The sequence below is a fragment of the Chelonoidis abingdonii genome, chromosome 24 (genome assembly GCF_003597395.2).
Source record: "Chelonoidis abingdonii isolate Lonesome George chromosome 24, CheloAbing_2.0, whole genome shotgun sequence".
Lineage (NCBI taxonomy): Eukaryota > Metazoa > Chordata > Testudines > Testudinidae > Chelonoidis > Chelonoidis abingdonii.
Window position 1 is genome coordinate 23212347 of NC_133792.1, and position 21220 is coordinate 23233566.

The window sequence follows — 21220 nt, forward strand, 5'->3', positions numbered from 1 at the left end:
ACAGAAACCGGTTTAAAGAGCCCTTTATATCAATATAAAGGGCCTCGTTGTGTGGATGGGTGCAGCATTAAATAGGTTTAACGCTGCTAAAATTGGTTTAAACATGTAGTGTAGACCAGGCCTTAGATTCTTGACCCGAAGTGCCTATATCAGTGGCTCTCAAACTCTTTTACTGGTGACCCCTTTCACATAACAAGTCTCTGAGTGCGACCCCCCTTATAAATTAAAAACACTTTTATATATTTAACACCATTATGAATGCTGGAGGCAAAGCGAGATTTGGGGTGGAGGTTGACAGAGACCCCCCCATATAATAACCTCATGACCCCCTGAGGGGTCTCACCCCCCAGTTTGAGAACCCCTGGCCTATATTCAGCACCAGACTGTACAGCACAATGTACACCTATAGTGCTGTAAAACACTGCACGTTTTTCACCACATTTCAGAGTTCCACAGGTTCCCTTCTTGAAAGGCTTGAGTGTTACTTCTGCAACCCATTTTGATTGGGGAATAGAGAAATGGCCTTACACAATTTCTCAGAGACAAAAAACCTCATCCAGGTTGGCCACATTTACCCAAACATCTTCCAAAGTTACTTTGGCTTTCAAAAAAAATGCTTTTGTAATACCTGGCATGTCAGAGATATTTTATAACTTAAATATAACAGAAGCTCAACAAAATCTAGATGGAGAAATTGCAAGTTACAATACAATGTATTAAACTGAATATGAGTACACATAGCGATTCTGATCATCATCATTTTTTATGAATTTGGCTTCTACTACAACAGACCACTAGAAAGCAACAGAAGATATTCATGATTTAAGCACCAACATCCCATACCGCACTAAAACTAGTACCATCCTGGAAAGTAAATTTAAACACAGTTAGATAAGACCCACATAATGATATCCAAAATGCACGTCTTGATATTGTACCATACCAAAAAGACTAACATCAGAGATTGGATTAAAATTCATCAATATAGTGTATATGACACCGCACGCATATTTCACATTTCCATCAGAGAGAGGTTAAAAATGTCCAGTCTTCCTCTTAAGTGAAATGGAAAACTTTTTATTTAAAAACCACCACCACCCAACACATCAGCACCAAGCTACATGACACTTTTATATTGCACATTTTAGAACAAAGCATTTTTCATTATTTTTCATTAGTTATTGGTAATAAAGACCTAGCTGAAAATATTGGGCTGAATAAATGGACTCTGGAATAGTTCAGAGCACACAAAACTGCCAACTTTATTTCAGAGGCGTTCTTTGAAACAGCATAGATTAAAACCCATAAATTTACACCTTTAACCATAAATTTGTAAAAATCTCTCTTTTGTATTAAAAGCAGCAAATATTTTCAGGTAACATTTGATATCTTAAAATGCATTTTAGTAATATGTCAAATAGACTGAGAAATGTTGTTTTTCTATTCTGAAGTGAACATGGTTGATTTTAAGAGAATCTGGATTTTTTATTCATAGTAGGGTCAATATAATGAAAATCCCCATCAACTTCTGCTGTACAAAGTTAAACTATCAATGTTTTTTCTTCTTTCTTTCATAGAATATAAAATTCTCTTCAGAAATTTAAAAAAAATATATTTTGCTTTAGCTTCTATTATTCATTATACTATCTTTACTACAAAGTCTGTTTTATAAGTTTAAATATATGGTTGGTATACACCCAATGGAGATCTTTAAACTTTCTGCATCAAATATTTCACAATATATTTCACAAACAAGTCACTTACTTTAAAGATGAAATAATCAGAACAGAGAACAAACAGCCATTTGAAAAAGTTACTAGTTAGTTTTTTTTTTTATTAATGAAGACTTTTTCAAAAACTAATAACCAGATCCTCATATCAAATGCTCAAAATATTTAAGACAAAATATCAAAACACTAGCGTTGAGAAAAAATCCCAAATTACTAATTATATTATGTAAACATGCTGAAAAAAGGGCATTACAATATCTTCATATTGAGTTAAACATTTTTTACATTCCTAAACCACAACTTTTTATTCCTTTACATTTTCAGCTATTCGAACTGTTGAGATTCTCACATATTAGAATATACAATGCTCAGATGGACACAAACAAAAGCAGCTAAGATAAAAACCTCTACACATTGCATATAAGTAGTTGAGATGTTTCCCTGGAACAAGACACCACAACATTTAAGCTTCTGATGTTTAGTTGAGTACTTTAACCTCATATACTGAATAGTTAAACCTCTATACTGTCTTATATATTATTGATTCACCTATTCCCCCTGCTCTTTCAAACACTAGTTTACTTCAGCTGTAGCCTAACTGGAGTTCTGTCACTTGCTGCAATTTCTCTCATGAGTCTGTAAGAGACTTATATTTTCCTTACAAGAAGGCAATAAGAAAAGGTTCCCATGCAACAAGGATCCTATACCAAACAGACATGAGTGATGTTTGTTTTTTATTTGCTTAACCCAATCTGACAGAGCATCAAGCACTAAACAATACCTCCTGAGAACCAACTTTGCCTGATAGGTCCATGAACCTTAACAAACCAGGCCCAAGTTTTGTTTTTGTAACAAAATCCAGAGTCAAGTGAATTCTGTTTGTAATTACTAGAGCAGGGCAAAGCTTTCTTATTGAAAATTAAAACCAAACAGGTACTGTACCTCACTGCTTAATGCATTAAAAAACTTTTCCAAAAATAAACTACCGAGAAGATGAGTTTGTATGCTACATGAAGATGGGAACTAGAGAGCTCATTTGCCAGCTCTAGCTTAGAGTCTTGACCTTGCTTCCAGTGGACTTAGATTATTATTTTTTATAACAAATATTTGCACTGTAAAAATGATAAACAAAATAGTATTTTTCAATTCACCACATACAAGTACTGCAATACAATGTCTTTGTCCCGAAAGTGCAACTTACAAATGTAGATTTTGTGTTACATAACTGAACTCAGAACCAAAACAATGCAAAACTTCAGAGCCTACAAGTCCACTCAGTCCTACTTCTTCTTCAGCCAATTGCTAAGACAAACAAGTTTGTTTACATTTACGAGGCATAATACTGCCTGCTTATTATTTACAATGTCACCAGAAAGTGAGAACAGGCATTTGTATGGCACTTTTGTAGCCAGCATTGCAAGGTATTTATATGCCAGATATGCTAAACATTCATATGCCCCTTCATGCTTCGGCCACCATTCCAGAGAACATGCTTCCATGCTGATGACGCTCATTAAAAAATAATGCATTAATTAATTATTGATCCCTAGGGGAGAATGTATGTCTCTGCTCTATTTTTACCTCATTCTACCATATATTGTCAGGCTAATAGTAATCTCAGATGATGAACCAGCCATGCTGTTCAATTTAAGAACACTTTCACTGCAGATTTCACAAAATGCGAAGAAGCTACGCAGGTGAGAACTTCTAACAGATAAACTACATGCACTCAACTCAGATAGTATCTGAAAGTGCCTCCAAAATCTGAGAGGGATAAGCGTGGACCATGCTTTTTAAAGTATTAAAAGAACAAACACTCCCGAGGATTACCGAACCACCAAAAAACAGAAAAACTCGACTTTCTGCTGGTGCATCTGACTCAAAATGAAAAATGAACATGTGTATTAGACTGTTATGCGAGAGAAACCTGTAATCAGCATGGACGCATGATCCCTGAAATGGTGGTTGAAGCATGAAGGGACATATGACTCTTTTGAGCATCTGGCACATAAATATCTTGCGAATGCGGCTACAACCAGTGCCATGCGAATGCCTGTTCTCACTTTCAGGTGGACCAAGAAGTGGGGCAGCATTACTTCCTCCAAATATAAACAAACTTGTTTGTCTGAGTGATTGGCTGAACAAGAAGTAGGACTGAGTGGACTTGCAGGCTCTAAGATTTTACATTGTTTTATTTTTTTAATGCAGGTTTGGTTTTTTTTACATAATTGTACATTTGTAAGTTTGACTTTCATGATAAAGAGACTGCACTCCAGTTCTTGTATTAGGAGAATTGAAAAATACTATTTCTTTTGGTTTTTTACAGTGCAAATACTTGCAATCAAAATAAATATAAAGTGAGCACTGTACACTTTGTACTGCGTTGGAATTGAAATCAATATATTTGAAAATGTAGAAAATATCCAAAAATATCTAAATAAATGGTGTTCTATTCTTGTTTAACAGTGCAATTAATCACGATTAATTTTTTTAATCACTTGACAGCCCTGGAGGATACACATATACTAGTAGGCTACAAAGCAGCCTCCTAATCAGGAAAAGGCTATTAAATACACAGCAGAGAGAGATCAATTGGACAATTAAGTCATAAAACAGTAATAATGGGTGACAATCCACAACTGGGCAAGGATCAGACAATCAATTTTGACTCCTTAACTAACTGCTTCTTAGAACAGCAAGTTCTAGATCACACAAAAGGAGATCTCTAACTTGGTCCTAAATATATCACACAGGAGTTGATTGAAATATCAGTTATAGTTCAGTCATTAAGCAACAGTGACCATAATATAATTAAATTCAACAGCCTGTGAGAGAGACTGCACTAGAACTAGGATTGTTATTAAACTTCTAAAATGAGGGAGCTACTTAAAAGAGAGACAACATCAAAAGTGCAGATATTAAGCTATGTTCATGCCCCATAGCAGAGTCAGAGAAAGTATGCATACCCTAAACAAAAAAGGAAGCAGAAAGGCAAGAAATAAGGCAATATAATTAAATGGCAAGGTTCAAGAGGTTATTTGAGCCAAGTCAATACTGAAGAATAAACTGTGGCAGGTAAAATGTAAGATCGAAATTATGGTGGGTAAGTGGAAATTCAAAAAATAGCTACATAACTTAAAAACAAAAACTAAAAAGGAGAAATTATTAGAAGCAGGAAGACTGCAAGAAAACTGGTGAGTCCCACTGGACTACTAGGAAGTAAAGGGAGAAAATGAGGGCAAGCACACTACAGAGAAGCCAAATGATGTGTCTTCACCACAGAGGGCACCTTTGGCTTGGTTCCCTTTCACTGGGATTCGAAATATACTCACAGACTCTGCTGGGCTCCCCGGGTTTGGCTCCTCCCCAATATCCTTCCTGTTACATGGTTCCAAGAATTTCATAAGATATTATTTCTACCACTGAGATTTCACCAATAGATGTTTACCTCATCTCTTAATGCAACTGCAATTGACAGGAAGCAGCAATAAAAAAACAAAGTCTGAAAAATTTTGAGACTTTCCAGTCTCTTCCTCTCCTTGTTGAGACATCCATAGCACAGAAAAAGAAGAAAGGCAGACCTTCCCAAAACAGGGGTGAGGGCACAAGAGTACCTGAACAAACCCCATTAACAAATCCCAGAACAAATCCGGAGAGGACATCCTCCATTGAAAAAAGCTCTGATAAGGGATAGACGTCAAGCAACCATTTTCCTATTTCTTTATCATCAATTTACTCTAATTTAGAATTACCAATCCTCTCTGCATCCCCATAGAAAACAAGGAAGCAGACAGTTTGCACAGAAATTGTGACTTGCTTACAAAACCACTTCAGTGTAATATTTCTATGATAGTCCTGATGTAAAGTTCTCAATGCTCAGTTCTCATGCTCAGTTGTTTTAATTAATCCCTATCTTGAATTTTTCTTACCAGTTTATGCTAAATAAAAATATGTTTAAAATCCTCAGCATGATGGAACAACAGAAATGAGGCCTATGGGCCCAATTCATCCCCTGCTCTAACTCTTCAGATCTTTTTCTGTGAGTGGAAGCATGAGCCACCAAGCTATTATCTCTTCTTCTCCCTCTGCCTCTTCTCCACACATTAACTTAGGGGGCAGGCAACAAAATACCTTTGTCCAGGGGAGACAGAAGAGATTTCACGCTCATCCAGACATTTTTGCCTGTTTTCTCCCTTTCATTTTTCATTAAATATCAAGGTTACCAGGGAGTGACCAGGGAGTTACCATGAGAAAGCATATCAGTGCCTCAATTCTATAGGATAAATGCTCCAGAAAGTGCCTCAGCAAATACTTCCCTGCCTCCAATATGTACGCCACATAATTGGATTAGTATTGCCCTCCAGTTGCTCAAGTAGAGCTTTGAACTATGAGGGAATGAAGTCTTCAAGTCACTTGGCCAGATATGCAATAGGAAGTAATATGGTTATTCTCCCTCCTGTCCAGTGTCTCACTTGCAGAAACCAACCAGTGATTTTCTTCTCCAGCCATCTCAGACTCCTTAGGAAAGATCTGTCTGATTAACCACAGTTGGCGTAGTGAAAAGAGAGGTGAGAAAACACACATTTTGTGGTATTTTCCTATCTCTTGACCTTTCAAGTTCCTTCTGTACTAAACATAAATAGAAGATTTCTAAGTCAGCTCAAATTCTGCTCCCAGGTACTCATGCAACCACATATACTACAATGGGATTACATGCAACCAAAGGTAGAATTTAACCCTGTATCTGCTGCTTTCACCTTGGTCTTTGTATATTTCTCCCTGAAAGTCTCCCTTGTAAACATAGTAAACGTTTTTTTTTTTTTTTTTTTTTTTTTAATAGCAATGAATATGCAGTGGGTCCCGTTGTACTATTGTCAGCATACAATGCTGGGTAAGTTGGATCAGCGATAATAGTTTCTGTTCTTGCAATGGGTTCTGTTAGCAACATGCCACCACAAAGAGTCCCTGTGAAACAGGAATGAATGGAGGTGATGGGGAACCACCCCTGCTTTTACCTGGACTGACAATTGGCAACTAGGGCATTTGGCTTTGTGTTTCTTAGGGTTAGATCAGTACAGTCTTTACTTGGGTTTTATTAAGAGGCACTTCCCCTGGCTTGCTCTGCTGCTCCATGAGGCTCTCTCTCCTAACAGAAAGAGACAGGAGGCAGGCCACTGCTACACCTAGGTAACAGAGGCTGACAGGGACAGTGTGCATAGCTTTATTTCCCCTACAGGAGGTTCTCAGCAGGAGCCTGGCAAACAAGGGATCTGAAATCTGATTTTTGTCACTGTTTTGGGGGGGTAGCAAAAGGAAATAGAAAACTAAGTAAAGGTTGCCCCAGAACTTACTGGCCTGGAGTCATAAGGAACTGTTTTGATACAGCTCCAGCCCTCTCGCTCATTGCCTCTCTTCTCTATGTGAAGCACATTGTTTCTGTCTCCCAGTAGCAGTATTTATAATCAAGTTAGATTGCATTCACACATCCATCAACAGAAGGGAGTGAGGGTCAAAATTACGGGACAGGTACAACATCAGCAAGATATTTTCTCAGTTACGAACAGATGCTTTATTCATAAAACTTGCATATACAAATGTCCATGAAATGTCTTAACAGGATGAATTGTTACAGCTAAAGATAATGGTTGCCATCATACTATGCTGTGTCAAATTACTGCATAGAGATGTAGATTTTTTTTCCACATTGTTAACTTAAGTAAATTGACTACAAATAAATCTAATCATCAGTAGAGGACCCCAAAGTGCAAGAATATTTTGCACCATTCCTCCAGAAGTGCGGTGACTTTTTGAGGACCAGATAGGAGAATAATTCTCAACAGCTGGAAAATATAATTGCAATATAACAAAGCAAAGGCCAACATTGTTTCTCAGAGCTAACCAATACCCAGACCACAGCCAGACTTACCTTAAGATACAGAAGCAACTTTTGGCCCCAGAAGATAAGCGACAGAATCCAAATCTCTGTTTGCTGTCAATGTCTGTGAGCACAAATGTAAAGTTCTGGCCAACTTGGCTGACTGTAAGGCTAGAAATAAAGAGAACAAAAGGAAAAATTAATTTCAGCTTATTCAATGTTAGAAGTATCTAATCAGACTAAGTCATTGAACCTCATTTCCTCTCTCTGCAGAGCTTCTTTGGAAATTAACTTTGAGCATTCACTCTCTTTACAAAGGCAAATTTGAACCTCTCTCTTGGGTTTTTTGGAGATGTACAACAGCAGTGGAAGAATTTCCTATGTCTTTAAAACAAACACTGACACAGCCATTGATTAGATTCAATACAATACACAGTGCCAACTAAACCCACATCCACTCTCAGTGCAAAACATTTCTATATCATTCTTCACCCAGGGGATTGTTTTACTTTAAATGCAAACAGTATTTGGTCACATTACAGCTTTATATAGTATCCTCATAGAGAAATACAAAATTAGTCAGTTTTCCAAATAGGTTAGGAATGAGCATAGCACTATCCCTCTAAAATGTATGGCTTATGAAGGCCTCACAAATGATTTCTCCAATTTGTTTATGCAACTATGCAATTTCCAGTACAAGGCAGTATTGCCTGAAGTGGGAAACTAACAGCAGCACAGAAAGATAAAGATAAATAAAACTTCTGTAACAAGTCAGTATCTTATTTTGATTGTCTGCCTCAAAACGTGAAAATCTTTAAATATACCTCCACAGCTGGTACTGTGGCTAAGCAGATGCTGAACTGATGCTAGTGTACCACTACAGTGACTTTTAAACCACCTATAGTGATTATAATATAGTTTGTATCTGATTTTCAAGATTATAATCCAATTCCGCTCTACTGTAAGGTGCTTATTTGCCTCTTCTAAAAGAGTGGAAACAATGCAACAACATTGTTTAAAGATGATGGCTCCCTGCCATGCCAGAGTGGAAAATACCACTATAGGAATATCCACTCATACTTGCAAAATAAAGCTTTTCATTGTATTAGAACATAGAAAAAAGCAATGCACCAAAAAGAAGTAGGATGCAGAAGTATTATTTTTAACACTATAACTCATGAAGGATATTACTGCTAGCAGTTTGAGGTCTAAAATACATTTCTAAAAAATAACAGCTCTCTCTATACTGCATATAACATAGAATCTTTTTTTTAAAAAAGGCATATTTCCAAAGTGAAATGCATAAAACATTTCATGCAGGGAGACATCTGATTTCTTTAAACATTATCACATTTCTGTCTAAATCTCACCTAATACAGAAATGCATAGATACTATGCTAGTCAGGGATATAAAAACCGTAAAATTAACAGACAGCAGGGCTGATTCACCATCATGTCATCCCAGTTTTCAATTGGTGTAAATTCATTGCGTAAAATAAAACTGAAGTAATATAGTGTTGAAACCAGCACCAATATGTTTGTTTATTAGAGGCTTTATTGAATTCAGATTAGGGATTCATTTGAGAACTAGTGTTTGTATGAATTAGATTTTAATACAAATACAACATAAAATATTTACTGTTCAAATTATGTTCCAGCTTAAAGCCTACTATAAACACTGACAACTGAATAGCATTTGCACATGAAGCTATGAAGTATATTAACTCCATCTTGATGATCAAAGGGGAATACAAGGAAATTACTGTTAAATTCAGGCTCACTCAACAGATATAGTTACAGACAGAAATATCCTACTCAAAGTCTATTCTGAAATCTATAGCGCTATCTACAATGCCATGAATGAGTGTGTATGTGACCTTGTACATTCACACACCGCCCAATGAAAACCAAAAATGAGATGGACTTTCAATAAAGAAAGAGGCTTAGGATATAGGACAATAAATTCTACTATCCAATTTAAAAGGGAAAAACCTCTCAGTGGAGTCAAAAGGAGGAAGGAAAAAATACTGAAGGAATGATAAAATGAAGCATCAAGATAGGCACATACTCTATTTCTCCAAATTTGAAGGTGAACAAAGACTCAAATTCAAAAGCAATTTAACAGCCTGAGAATTAAGTAGTGTTAAGTATCACTAATCTACCACTCCACGCTAACACCCAAGAGAATGTTCCTATAAACCTCAAAGAACTACCGACGACTACCACAAGCTCCATTCTTATTGGTGTTATGTTTTATCTGTAAGGTTTGGGTATAATGTTACTATAGTGATTTAATACTATGTTTTAAAAGAGGATATATGCTTAATTTTAACAAGTTTGAGAGCCAAGGGTATGTGAGAAATAGAATCTAAACTCACAGTTAAATTTATGGAAAAAAAAGAGGAAGCAATCCTCATCTATGGAAGGAAGGAGCTTGTTTATTAGAAGACAAGTTAGCAGAGAAAGCATAGGTAATATGATTAAGCATCATTGGGCATTATCTTTTTAATCAAACTTTGATTTTGATAATGCTTGGTAAATGGGCATGTTGTTTGTATTTCAGTAGCGTGCAAAGAACATTTTGGAACATGGGATCATGTGTCTTTTTTTAAACGTGTATGTTTAAACTATTACTTTGGAATTCACAAGCCATGTGCCAATGATCAGAGGGGTAGCTGTGTTAGTCTGGATCTGTAAAAGCAGCAGAGAATCCTGTGGCACCTTATAGACTAACACACATTTTGGAGCATGAGCTTTCGTGGGTGAATACCCACTTCGTCAGATGCATGTTGTGGAAATTTCCAGGGGCAAGTATATATATGCTAGCAAGCAAGCTAGAGATAACGAGGTTAGTTCAATCAGGGAGGATGAGGTCCTGTTCTAGCAGTTGAGGTGTGAAAACCAAGAGAGGAGAAACTGGTTCTGTAGTTGGCAAGCCATTGCACAGTCTTGTTCAATCCTGAGCTGATGGTCACATCTGCAGGATGAGACTGAAGCCCAGCGAGTTCTCTTTGAAGTCTGGTCCTACAGTTTTTTTGCGCAGAGATATCCACCTTATAGGTTCTGCATATAGTGTAGGCCGTGGAGTGTCCGAAGTGCTCTCCTACAGGTTTTGTTATATTGCCTTCTAATAACTGATTTGTGTCATTTCCTTTTTCGGTAGAGAAAATTATTCAATTCACCCTCTCCTTACCCAAAAAAGGAAAAAGGACTGTAACGGCGTCTAAACTCCTACTGCCACATGGGGCCACAACCGTGGTACCCCTAACCCACCCAGCAATATCGTCAATCTGTCCAACTACACACTCGCCCAGAAGAAAAGTCTGTCCTAGCTCGGGGACTCTCTTTCTGCCCTGCCACCCCCACCAACATGATACAGTTCTGTGGCGATCTGGAAGCCTACTTTCGCCATCTCCGACTCAAAGAATACTTCCAGGACAACACTGAACAGTGCACTGATACACAGGTACCCTCCCACCAACAGCACAGGAAGAACAACTCCACATGGACTCCTCCTGAGGGTCGAAATGACAGGCTGGACCTATACATTGAATGCTTCCGCCAACATGTACAGGCAGAAATCGTGGAAAAACAACATCGCTTGCCTCATAACCTAAGTCATGCAGAACGCAATGCCATCCACAGCCTCAGAAACCACCCTGACTCCCAGCTTCTCCCCCCCAAAAAATTTCCTTACCAGTTGCTGTCCTGGCCTGTCAGAGTAAGCAGCTGGCACACTGGGACACTTTGTTTATTTAGGTTTACCTCTGTGTCTGCGGACACTCGAGGTAAACAAACCATCTTGGCCCACCAATGGCTTATCCTGATGGCCCGGGAGTCAAAGTTTGCTGACCCCTGAATTAAAGGGTCGGCTTATGAATGGGTTATAAAAAATTTCCATTTTTACTTATCCATCTTGGGGGGGTGGGGTCAGCTTATAAACATACCGGTTTATGATCAAGTATATATAATATTTACTGAGCATATTGGGGATTGCAGCAATAATTTCAGAACTCATTTAATTACGTGGCCAGTTTTCACTAATTTCACTTTATTTCAAATATAGTATAATGTAAATGAATATAAAAGAGATCAGCTGTTGGATTGGAGCAGCTGGAAACAGACAAGACCTATAAATTATAAACCTGCAAATTCCAGGTATAGCCTTTCAGAGAGAACGCTATATATTTATCTGATACTATACTTGATTGTAGCCAAAGTCCAGGAAAGCAACTTGCAACTGTGAATCAATAGTATCTTTTCATTTTTGTTTGGTAATTATAAACCTATATTTAATATATTTGAGTGTCAGTGATTTAATGTGTGTTCTCTCTCTCTCATTTGTAATTGGCTGCCAAAGTGATTAGAGGTGCAGATTCCACTTGTGATTGATTCTTAAAAGTAAAGTAGATACCACTTGTTCAGTCCTACTTGATACATTTTTGGGTTGGGGAAAGGGAAGAGATCCAGTAGTACATGCCCACTTAAATTTATGTCTATGACTTGTCACATGCTCATGATATGAACATTCCTAAATACAGTGTGGAATACTGGAAACTCATTGCCTGTGTCATTTAAAATTGGAGAAAATATTTAATATGTTGCAGGAGAACACTCTTCCACTAGTCTCAGAAAATCGATGTCTACTTAAAAAGGTCTTTCTGATCTCCAATGTCTATAATCTTAGGAAAGATAAGAGTGCACTCAGAGTGGGGCTAAACAGTGAGAAAACAGCTGAATCACATTTCAGCCAATCACAGATTCAGTTTCTGTTCTTGCCATTTGCACAAAATATACATTTTTACATTTTTCCCCAAAATTTTACATAATTGGCAAAGTGAGAAAACTAGGGACAATATGCCTAGGGTTGGATAGATTAGATTTTTATTTGTACATGTGAATAAACATCAATTTCACTGTACACAGACAAACCAATGAAACTGTATTTTCATCAATAATAATCAAAATGTAGAGATAGGTAAAGTAAGAAAAATGCTGCTTGAGAACTTATTAGAGTTTGATTTAAGGATATTTACTTTCTAATATTTTGACACATGATGTTGACAACTTGTATCTTAACAGTTATAAATCTTTGATAATTTCAATCTCAACATCTACTGTCATTAAATAATTATTGTCTGACTCCCCCATTATTGAGTAATTGTGAAAATTTAAATCCAATGAAGTGCTTAAAATCCATAATTTTGCCCAATTGAAAAACTGATAAAAAATTAAATAAATTCTTAAAAATAAACATTGATATTACCGTCAATTATGAATATAATCAAGTTATACCAACCCTAAATATGCCTATGCAAAGTAGGCACAAATGTTTCTATTAAAAATGAAGCCGCCCTTCTACATGTACAATGAATATGAAACATACAGGAAAACAAAAACATATCATGACACTTTTACAAAGAAGAAGCAAGATCAGTCAACAGAGTAAACGTAAAATAGCAGAAATGTTTGTGGTGTTTAAGAGATTGTCCTTTTAAGTGGAAAAAAAATGTTGAAGTCTGTAAGTGTTGGTGAAAAGACTCATTTTGACAGCCCAGGAGACTGAAATCTTCTTCATCCAGGTCAGGTACCGCACAGGCAGCAGCAGTGCAAGCTTCCCCCTAGCAGTGCCTCGCCAATGTCTCTCAACCCTGACCTGGAGGGACCACCTCTAAGGTTGAAAGGACAGCTCAGTCTGCATAGCCCATTCAGCTGAGATTACCAATAAGGAGGACAAACTGGTGTGTGGTTTTACTATGTCGACACTTGTCCTCTAGGAACTGGACTGAGAGCAACTAATTTCCCAAAGGCCAATGAAGAGCTTTCCAATGATAATAACTTTTAGTCCCTATTGAACTGGCCCATATTCAAGACAATGACCTACAGTCTAAAAGATTCTGTACTCATTAAGTCCGTGCATATACATGTGGGTTAAGTTACTAATTAGCAATTGTTAAGAATGTCTAAATAAAAGTGTATGCAGTGTTGTAGCCATGTCAGTCCCAGGATATTAGAGAGACAAGATGGGTGAGGTAATATCTTTTACTGGACCAACTTCTGTTGGTGAGAGACGCAAGCTTTCGAGCCACACTATTTTACACACAGAATTACCTTTTCCAGACCTGAAGAAGAGCTCTGTGTGACTAAAACGCTTGTCTCTCTCACCAACAGAAGTTGGTCCAACAAAAGATATTACCTCACCCACCTCATCTCTCTAAATAAAAGGGAGTTTTTCAAAGGATGCAATACAACTATCTATGTTCTATATTTACCCCCATCCCACAGCAACACTTTTTTTTATTTTCCTTTTAAAAAGAAGACACTGAGTTATCATACATATTCAGGCAGGCCTGTGGGATAAAAATGATAGGTGAACAATTGCTCGGAGGAAAAATAAAGGAGTTATGAATTGCAAATAAATACAATTTATGCAGAAAAACTCATTCCTGCTGTAGATATTATGCAAATTCAACTAAAATGAGCAAAACGTGTTCTTATAATGGTCTAGTCATTGTAATTAACATTAATTTGAGCTTCAGTCAAAAAAGTTCAGAATGTTCGTTTTTGTAAAACTAATGCTGTCAACCGATCTTTTGACGCCATTGTGCGACCTGAACAATAGCATATCATTTCAGAATATGTATATTTACAAACTCCATGAAACTGGTTAAAATAATTCGATTTTCAAAAAGTAAACAAAAAGCAATTTGTATGTTATTTTTAAAACCCAATAATTAAATATTTCCAAAAGAAAATATTAACTTGCCAAATAATCTAGTTCTCATTTAAGTTCCCTAAACAAGTCACAAACTATGTTAAATATCCACAAGACAACTGCCAACTTTCCCCTAAATTCTTAAGGGATTCTTAACATTAACCATTCTTAGAATATATTCAATTAGCAGCAATTAATTTGAGCATCCAAATCTTGTTTAAAAATAGATCACTATGCATTTTGACTGCTGCCAATGCACAGTTCTAGCTTTTAAACTTTTTTGACAGTGCCCATAAGATCCACAGGAAAAGGGGGTATTGCGACTATAATTTGCATTTGAGTGCTTTAAATCAGTCAAAAAGACAGAACATTAAGAATGGTATGGTTTTTATTTTCTGCAGCAGTTTTATTGACAAGATTTTTTCTTGTAAAGTTTGAAAATCTAACACTACCTGTCCACATAGAAGGGGAAACAAAACTTGGTCAAAGTCTGTAGAACTTCCTGTGGAGAGAAAAAGAGATAATTTATACATCTAATGGGACCAATAAATCTAACATTAACCACAGCATATAATCTCACAATTTTGCCCTGAAGAAATAGAAGACAGATGAAGAAATATTCGTTTTATCAATTACACGGAAGAAGTACCAGGCAGTCAATCATGTGAAATAATAACATGATCAAACTTCATTAAAAATGAAAAATTAATCAAGATTCACACATGGGTAAGCAGCAGGAGCCATCCAGCAAAGCTCCAAGGGAAGGAGGAGGTTGGGTTGTTGAGTGTTAACACCCCTCTGGGGACAACCTCTAGCCTGACCATATGGATCATAGTGAATAACACCAAACCACATGGGTTTGGCCTGGCAGGACCGCTTCTGCTGGCACAGCTTTTGCTTGTTACCTAGGAACAGGGGTCTGCGGGATTCGATAATGCTTCCCAACATCAACAGGGGGAAAAAAAAGATAAAGCTCGTTGGTCTAATGGGAAATGTTAAAGAAAAATTGCGCCTATTAGTAAGAAAGTCTGAAGTGTGAATGGATTTTATCAGAATTGCTTATTTATACATTATACTTTAAGAAAACAAAGCTTCAGCACTGTGTGAAGTTTTCATGTAATGTTTAATGATTAAAAATCTCATTCACTAAACAAAAGCATTGTCATGAAATTGGTAAAGGTAGACAGGTGTGTTACAAGATTTCCAGCAACTCATAGGCAAAGAAATCCCACTGAAATATATACATATAACCTTTCAAAGCTATAACTCCTTGCAACAAAACCCACCAAAAATGTTTACTAACATTTTCCATGTGCCATTTCATTGCCTCGTCTCTTTCCCTTCATATTGGAATCCCAAACTAGAAGATTTTTCCTTTTGCTTCAAATTGAAACAAGACTGCCTAAGGAAAATCATAGCTAATTTGATAAATAAAGGATCGATTTACAAATGAAGAACTTTGTGACCAATAATAATAAATTATCAGTGCCAACTGAAGTGATGCTTCTCGCTTCATTTATTTTTAAAACCAATTCCCTCATTGAACAAATAAACCACATCAATCTAATAACCAATTCAATGAAGCAGAAAGCATATTGACTTCCCCTGTAAAAACACGTTCCTCTTACATAATTCAATTGAACATATCCCATTCTTTACTATAGTTTCAAGCTCCATTTTTCATATTTTACCCTTCCGGAGGTTTCTTGATAACTAAAAATGTGGTAAATTATAAACTAAGAAGAATTCATATAGGGACTGATAAGGGAAATTTCCCTTCTTGGCATATGTTTGGTAAAAATCTTTAACTTTTTTTTAAGGAAGGATTTGTTGAAAAATTCAATGCTAAGCATTTAGCTCTCCCCTAGCCCCCTTGCAATCTCGACACCTACAGAGAAACCACAGGTTCATGGTTGGCCCTAAGTTTTGAAAAATATTACGCATAAAATGTAACCTGTTGTTGGTATAAATAATATAGGCCTTTATTTATAAAATACTGTCCTGACTTTGCAATCTGATCCATGTAAATGGTTCAGTCCTTGTGCAGAGCCCTACTGTCTTCAAGGGACCCACCAGTGCAGATCTGATAGCAATATCTGACCCTCCATTTGCTACCTTGCTTATGCATAAAAAGCCCCATGACTTCCAAATCTAAATCTTGCACAACTGCCCTAAATCTTACACAAAGCCCATATCCATTACATGAAGTATAGCAAACTGAAATGGAGTGGTGATAGGTTCAAAACTACAGTGGCAGGGGACTAGGCTTTCTGTATATTTATTGGCCTTATTAATTAATTTAAAAATTCTGCTTGGCATAATGACTGCATTTGCAAAACTACTATTTTTAAGTGCAAGAACACTGCAAGGTTGCTAGAGGGAATTTTAATATACAGCAGTGTTAAAAGATAATAGGTCAGTCTTTTTAAACAGCTCATCGTAGTTATCCTAATACGGTAGAATATATTGCTTTCTATTACCATGCTGAAATAAGATTTGTTATACTTGCAAGTACAAATATCCACATAATAAAGTAACACATTTGTAACGTACACTTTACCATACTATCAGCATTGTGTTACTACAGGGGCAATGCAACACAAATCATTCAGAACCTAATTTGTGCTTCCTTCTTGATATTGCATATCTTCAAAGCACAGAATTAAAATTGAAATCTCACTTGTTAGAAAATGTGCCCAATCTGCACTGGCATATGTCATCATCATCCTTGTGTGGCTTTAGAGTAATAATAAATCATCATCATCATCATCTAATTCTTACAGTATTTTGAAGCCGCAGATCTCAAGTTGGTTTACTGGGTATAAAGGATACATCCCGTTGCACACTACATAACACATGCATTTCCCTTAGTTTACAGTTTGGGGGTAAGGACTGCCCACTAACAGGTTTAAATTTAAAAATACACAAACTCTTTAAAAAAACACATCTTCATAATTAGTAAAGTTATTATCTAAAATAATTTTGCATTCCTAAAACAATGGTTATCCAGGTGCAAAGAGTAAGAACATTAAAAGAGTTTTCAAAATTTTAGTTACATATTAATTACTGTACATTTATTAGTGCGTATTTTGTACATTGCTCTGTTTAAAAGTCAGCAATGCTCATGTGAAAATAAATTCCCATAAGAGTTATTTTGGGTGTATGACTACTTGTGGCAGAACCATAAGAGAACCAAAATCTCTTTAAGATCCCTCTAGGCTACTGTAAAAAGAATATTGAGACAAAACTAACATTTTTTCTAATACTTACTTTGCTTTATAATTTCTTTTAAGGTGACACGCAAGGCAATAGAGGTGGTATCAACAGCCTTGTTTTCTTACTCTACTTCCTCACATCTATGTTCTAAGAGAAAAACTGCTTAAACATCACCACCACCCAAGATCTAAAAAAAACACAGACTGGATAAAACGTAAATGACTCAATAGCTGAAACCAAGGTCTCAAGGGCATCAGGTGCAAGTTTTCTAGATCAATTCCCAAGTATATATTTTCACAATTCTTTTTATATGCAGTTTGATTTTTAACATTTTAATGAGGAAAAAGTGCATCTATAGCAGCCAGTCACCACAGTTAAAGTGCAGGGCATGAACTGTGTCCCATGAGGGATTCAGCCTAGCTGTGTCACCACTGGCTTTAGGACATACACCACCTGGTTCCATGTCCCCAGGTTCCAACTCTTTTCATAATCAAAACACTGCTGACATTTTAAACCCCATACGTTTTTTCTAAAATCCTCCCCAATCAATATAGCCTACACACAACTTATCGGAGACAACACAGAGCTCATTGATTAAGTTTGGTTTCAGAAGCAAAGTTTCAAAATAAATGAGACAAGGATACAGCATTCAGCCCTTTTGTACTACAGGGCAATTTATGAACGAGACAGTTTCTGAACCTACCCCCAACCCAAGTAATACTTAAAGGTGTATGGAAAATAGGGGTTATTAGACATTCAAACGTGTATTTGTTCAATGTACAGAGTCTATGCTTGTATTTTACACTATTCAATGCAGTAAGATGAAGCGTCTTACATGCAATAAGTTGGAATTTGCTGACAAAAATACTTGTTTGATCACCTGTGAATTTAGTATATGTTTACTGCATACTGTATATTGACTCAGACATTTTTTAAATCCCTATTTGTATGCTCACTTTTAACATTCCTTGCTTCTTGGCCAGGATAGAAGGGCAGCTCTCTGGCGGAAGGAACACTGACACTTCCCAGACTAGTATAGAGCACTTCAGCCTCCCTTCTAGCATTCAACTTCTCAACCATTAGATGACAAAGCCAGGTGAGGTTCTAAATTTATAATTTCATCCATCACAGTCCTATCTGGAAGAGAAACTTTGAAGGCTGAATTCAATTAAGTTAACTGGAATAATTAATAATGAGACTGAACATTTCATACAGGTCATGTGCATATGCGCAGAAAAGAGGTTAGAAGAGAATTCTGCAAAGATAATCACAGGTAGTATAACTACCTTGCATTTCTGTAGCATCTTTCCCCAGAGTTATTGCTAAAGCTTTACAAACAGACCTAACTCCTTTATTTCCTCCGTTCAAATGAAATCTAAACAAAATTGTATTTTGTAGCTAAAAACTATCAAACTAATCTGCAGTGAGAAAACTGTGCTTTACTAAACAGTCACTATGTCTTTACAACAGGATTAATGCTTTAGAAGATTTCAGGCAAGTTCTCAAGTGGTGTTAATACTGTTGAGAAAAAACATTCACAGGTCAACACTTAAAAGGACACACTGTAATGAACAAAACAACCAGGTGAAAGGAATTTCCAAGTAAATGTTGAAACATTGTTTTTAAATTGCTACCCTGCACTTACCCACTGAATGGGTGTCTGAGCTATGCGTGACGCAACATACTGGTACCATGTGTGCTGCACAAGCTGTAGTGATCTAAACAGGGATTTCAACATTAACTCTGTATTTCTTAGATTGTGTCAGGAAAGATTTTGATTCAACTTTTAAGTGGGCTTATACATAAGGAGAGGGTGGAGACATAAAATAACACCAAATAATAGTGAAAAGGCCAGAGTGTGTTCAGTAACCAGGACAAACCAAAGTGAAATGACTAATGTCTAAAAAAAAAAATTAAGGTAGATTTAACTAATGGATCATAATGGCTTTAACAAAACCATTATGTCCACCCAATAAATTTGTATTGTGCTATCATGCACATGTAAACATCTCACCATAACAGTTTCTAGTTATATTTATCTGAATTTAAAAACTTTTGAGAGATAAGTTTTAATACAACAGACCACTGGAACTCCATACACTGAACCATGCAAATCTCTCTTAGTTTCTGCCTCATTGATGAGTTACCCTGTTATTCCGGAGCATAATGAACCATACATAAGACCTCATGTTAAAATGCTTATCCCTGACATAGCTAATTTGAATGCTTTAAATAGAAAAATCTGAACTTTCTTCAAGTTATTTAGTATTTATTAAACAGCATTTTTCATAATCTCTGTACAATATATACAGGAAAACCAGGTACATACCCCATGGAGTTTATCATCTAAGATTCCTTCTGAACATCTAGCACTGGCTACTTTTACAAGACAAGACACTGGGCTAGATGGACCATTGATCTGACCCAGTATGGCCATTTGTATGTGCTTATTCACAAAACAATGACTGGGGTTATATAATCCTTCAAATGGTATTGTGTTTTCTTCATTTCCACACTGCCCTCCTCAAGCCCCACTTCCATCACAGCTATCTGTGGCCTGACATAGGAAGGCTTTGCAGAAAAAGGGGTTCCAAGGATGAACTTGGGTGATAATTTTGGTGCAAGAACAGAGGAGACTGTTCTAGGCATAGGATATGCCACAGAAAATGCCACAGGGATGAACAGGAGATGGATACAAAGTTAAGTAAGGCACTGGTTTGATTAAATAATCAGAAAACTACAAAAAAATGAGAACAGAGGCATAGCAAGAAAGGAAGTGGTGAAAGGTCATGAAAGTGAAGACAAGAAGCTTGAAACTCATGGAGCAAGAGAGTTGAGTCAGAAAAGGAAAGTGACATGGAGGAAGATGGTTAAGTTACCTATAATCAGATGGACTGAATGGGAGCCAAATGAGGGACCAGGGAGAAACAAGACACAAAAATTAAAAAGAGATATTACCCAAAGTGTGGGCAAGGGTTTAGCAGTCGGATGTAGAAAAAAGTATGGACATTTGAGATTATATAAAAAAGAAAACTTGGGGGGAATGGGTGGATTTAGATGTTGAAGGAGAATGAGCAAGACTAGACAAATATGACCTGTTACATGGCGAGGAGAGTTGAGCCAGTGATAAAAAAGACTGGGAAGTGGAAGGTATGAACTTCGGTTTTACCACATTGATCTTAAACCAGGATCAGATTCTGGCATAGTTGTCAGAGGTGCAAAACTGAACAGAGGAGAAAGAGGTTAGGAGCACAAAGATACTTTGCCAGTCATTCAGGCAGAAATGGAACCTGAAGCTGTCAAAACAGATGAATTTCCCCCATGCAATAACATGTAGAGGGAAACGAAGAGGGGTTCAAGGACACAGAAACAGCAAAGAGGAGACACATTAAAACAGTTGGAACAACAGGAGGAGAAGGAGGAATGCAAAGTGTCATGGAAGCTGAGGGAGAACGTGATCAAAGAGGATGAGAACATGATCCCTAACTTTACCAGGAGGTGGGGCTAGTAGTTACAAGGCAGTTGTCATCCCCACCCTTCCCTAAGGGTGAGAGACCTGTGTAACCTACAGATGACATCTCAAGCAGATGGAGCGGTTCCAACAGCGCTGCCTCAGGAGGATTCTCAGGATCAGCTGGGAAGACCAACACACTAACATCAGCGTTCCCTCTGGAGCCAACATCA

The 21220-nt window shown here is 36.9% G+C and overlaps 1 protein-coding gene across 11 annotated transcripts in view; it reads right to left on the minus strand.

The window, feature by feature from the left end:
- The window catches only part of DENND1A (DENN domain containing 1A), a 365450-nt gene that overhangs the window by 240384 nt on the left and 103846 nt on the right, over positions 1-21220 (minus strand). For 9 of the 11 annotated variants that reach the window (XM_032767499.2, XM_032767498.2, XM_032767497.2 and 6 more), the window contains 2 exons: positions 14773-14822; positions 7657-7776 (listed from right to left, as the gene is read on the minus strand). The exons of 1 other annotated variant lie outside the window; for it this stretch is intronic. In XM_032767499.2, coding sequence (XP_032623390.1) covers positions 7657-7776; positions 14773-14822 — 170 coding nt within the window. The remainder of the gene's footprint in view (positions 1-7656; positions 7777-14772; positions 14823-21220) is intronic. One more of the 11 variants, XM_032767500.2, reaches the window with a different exon arrangement.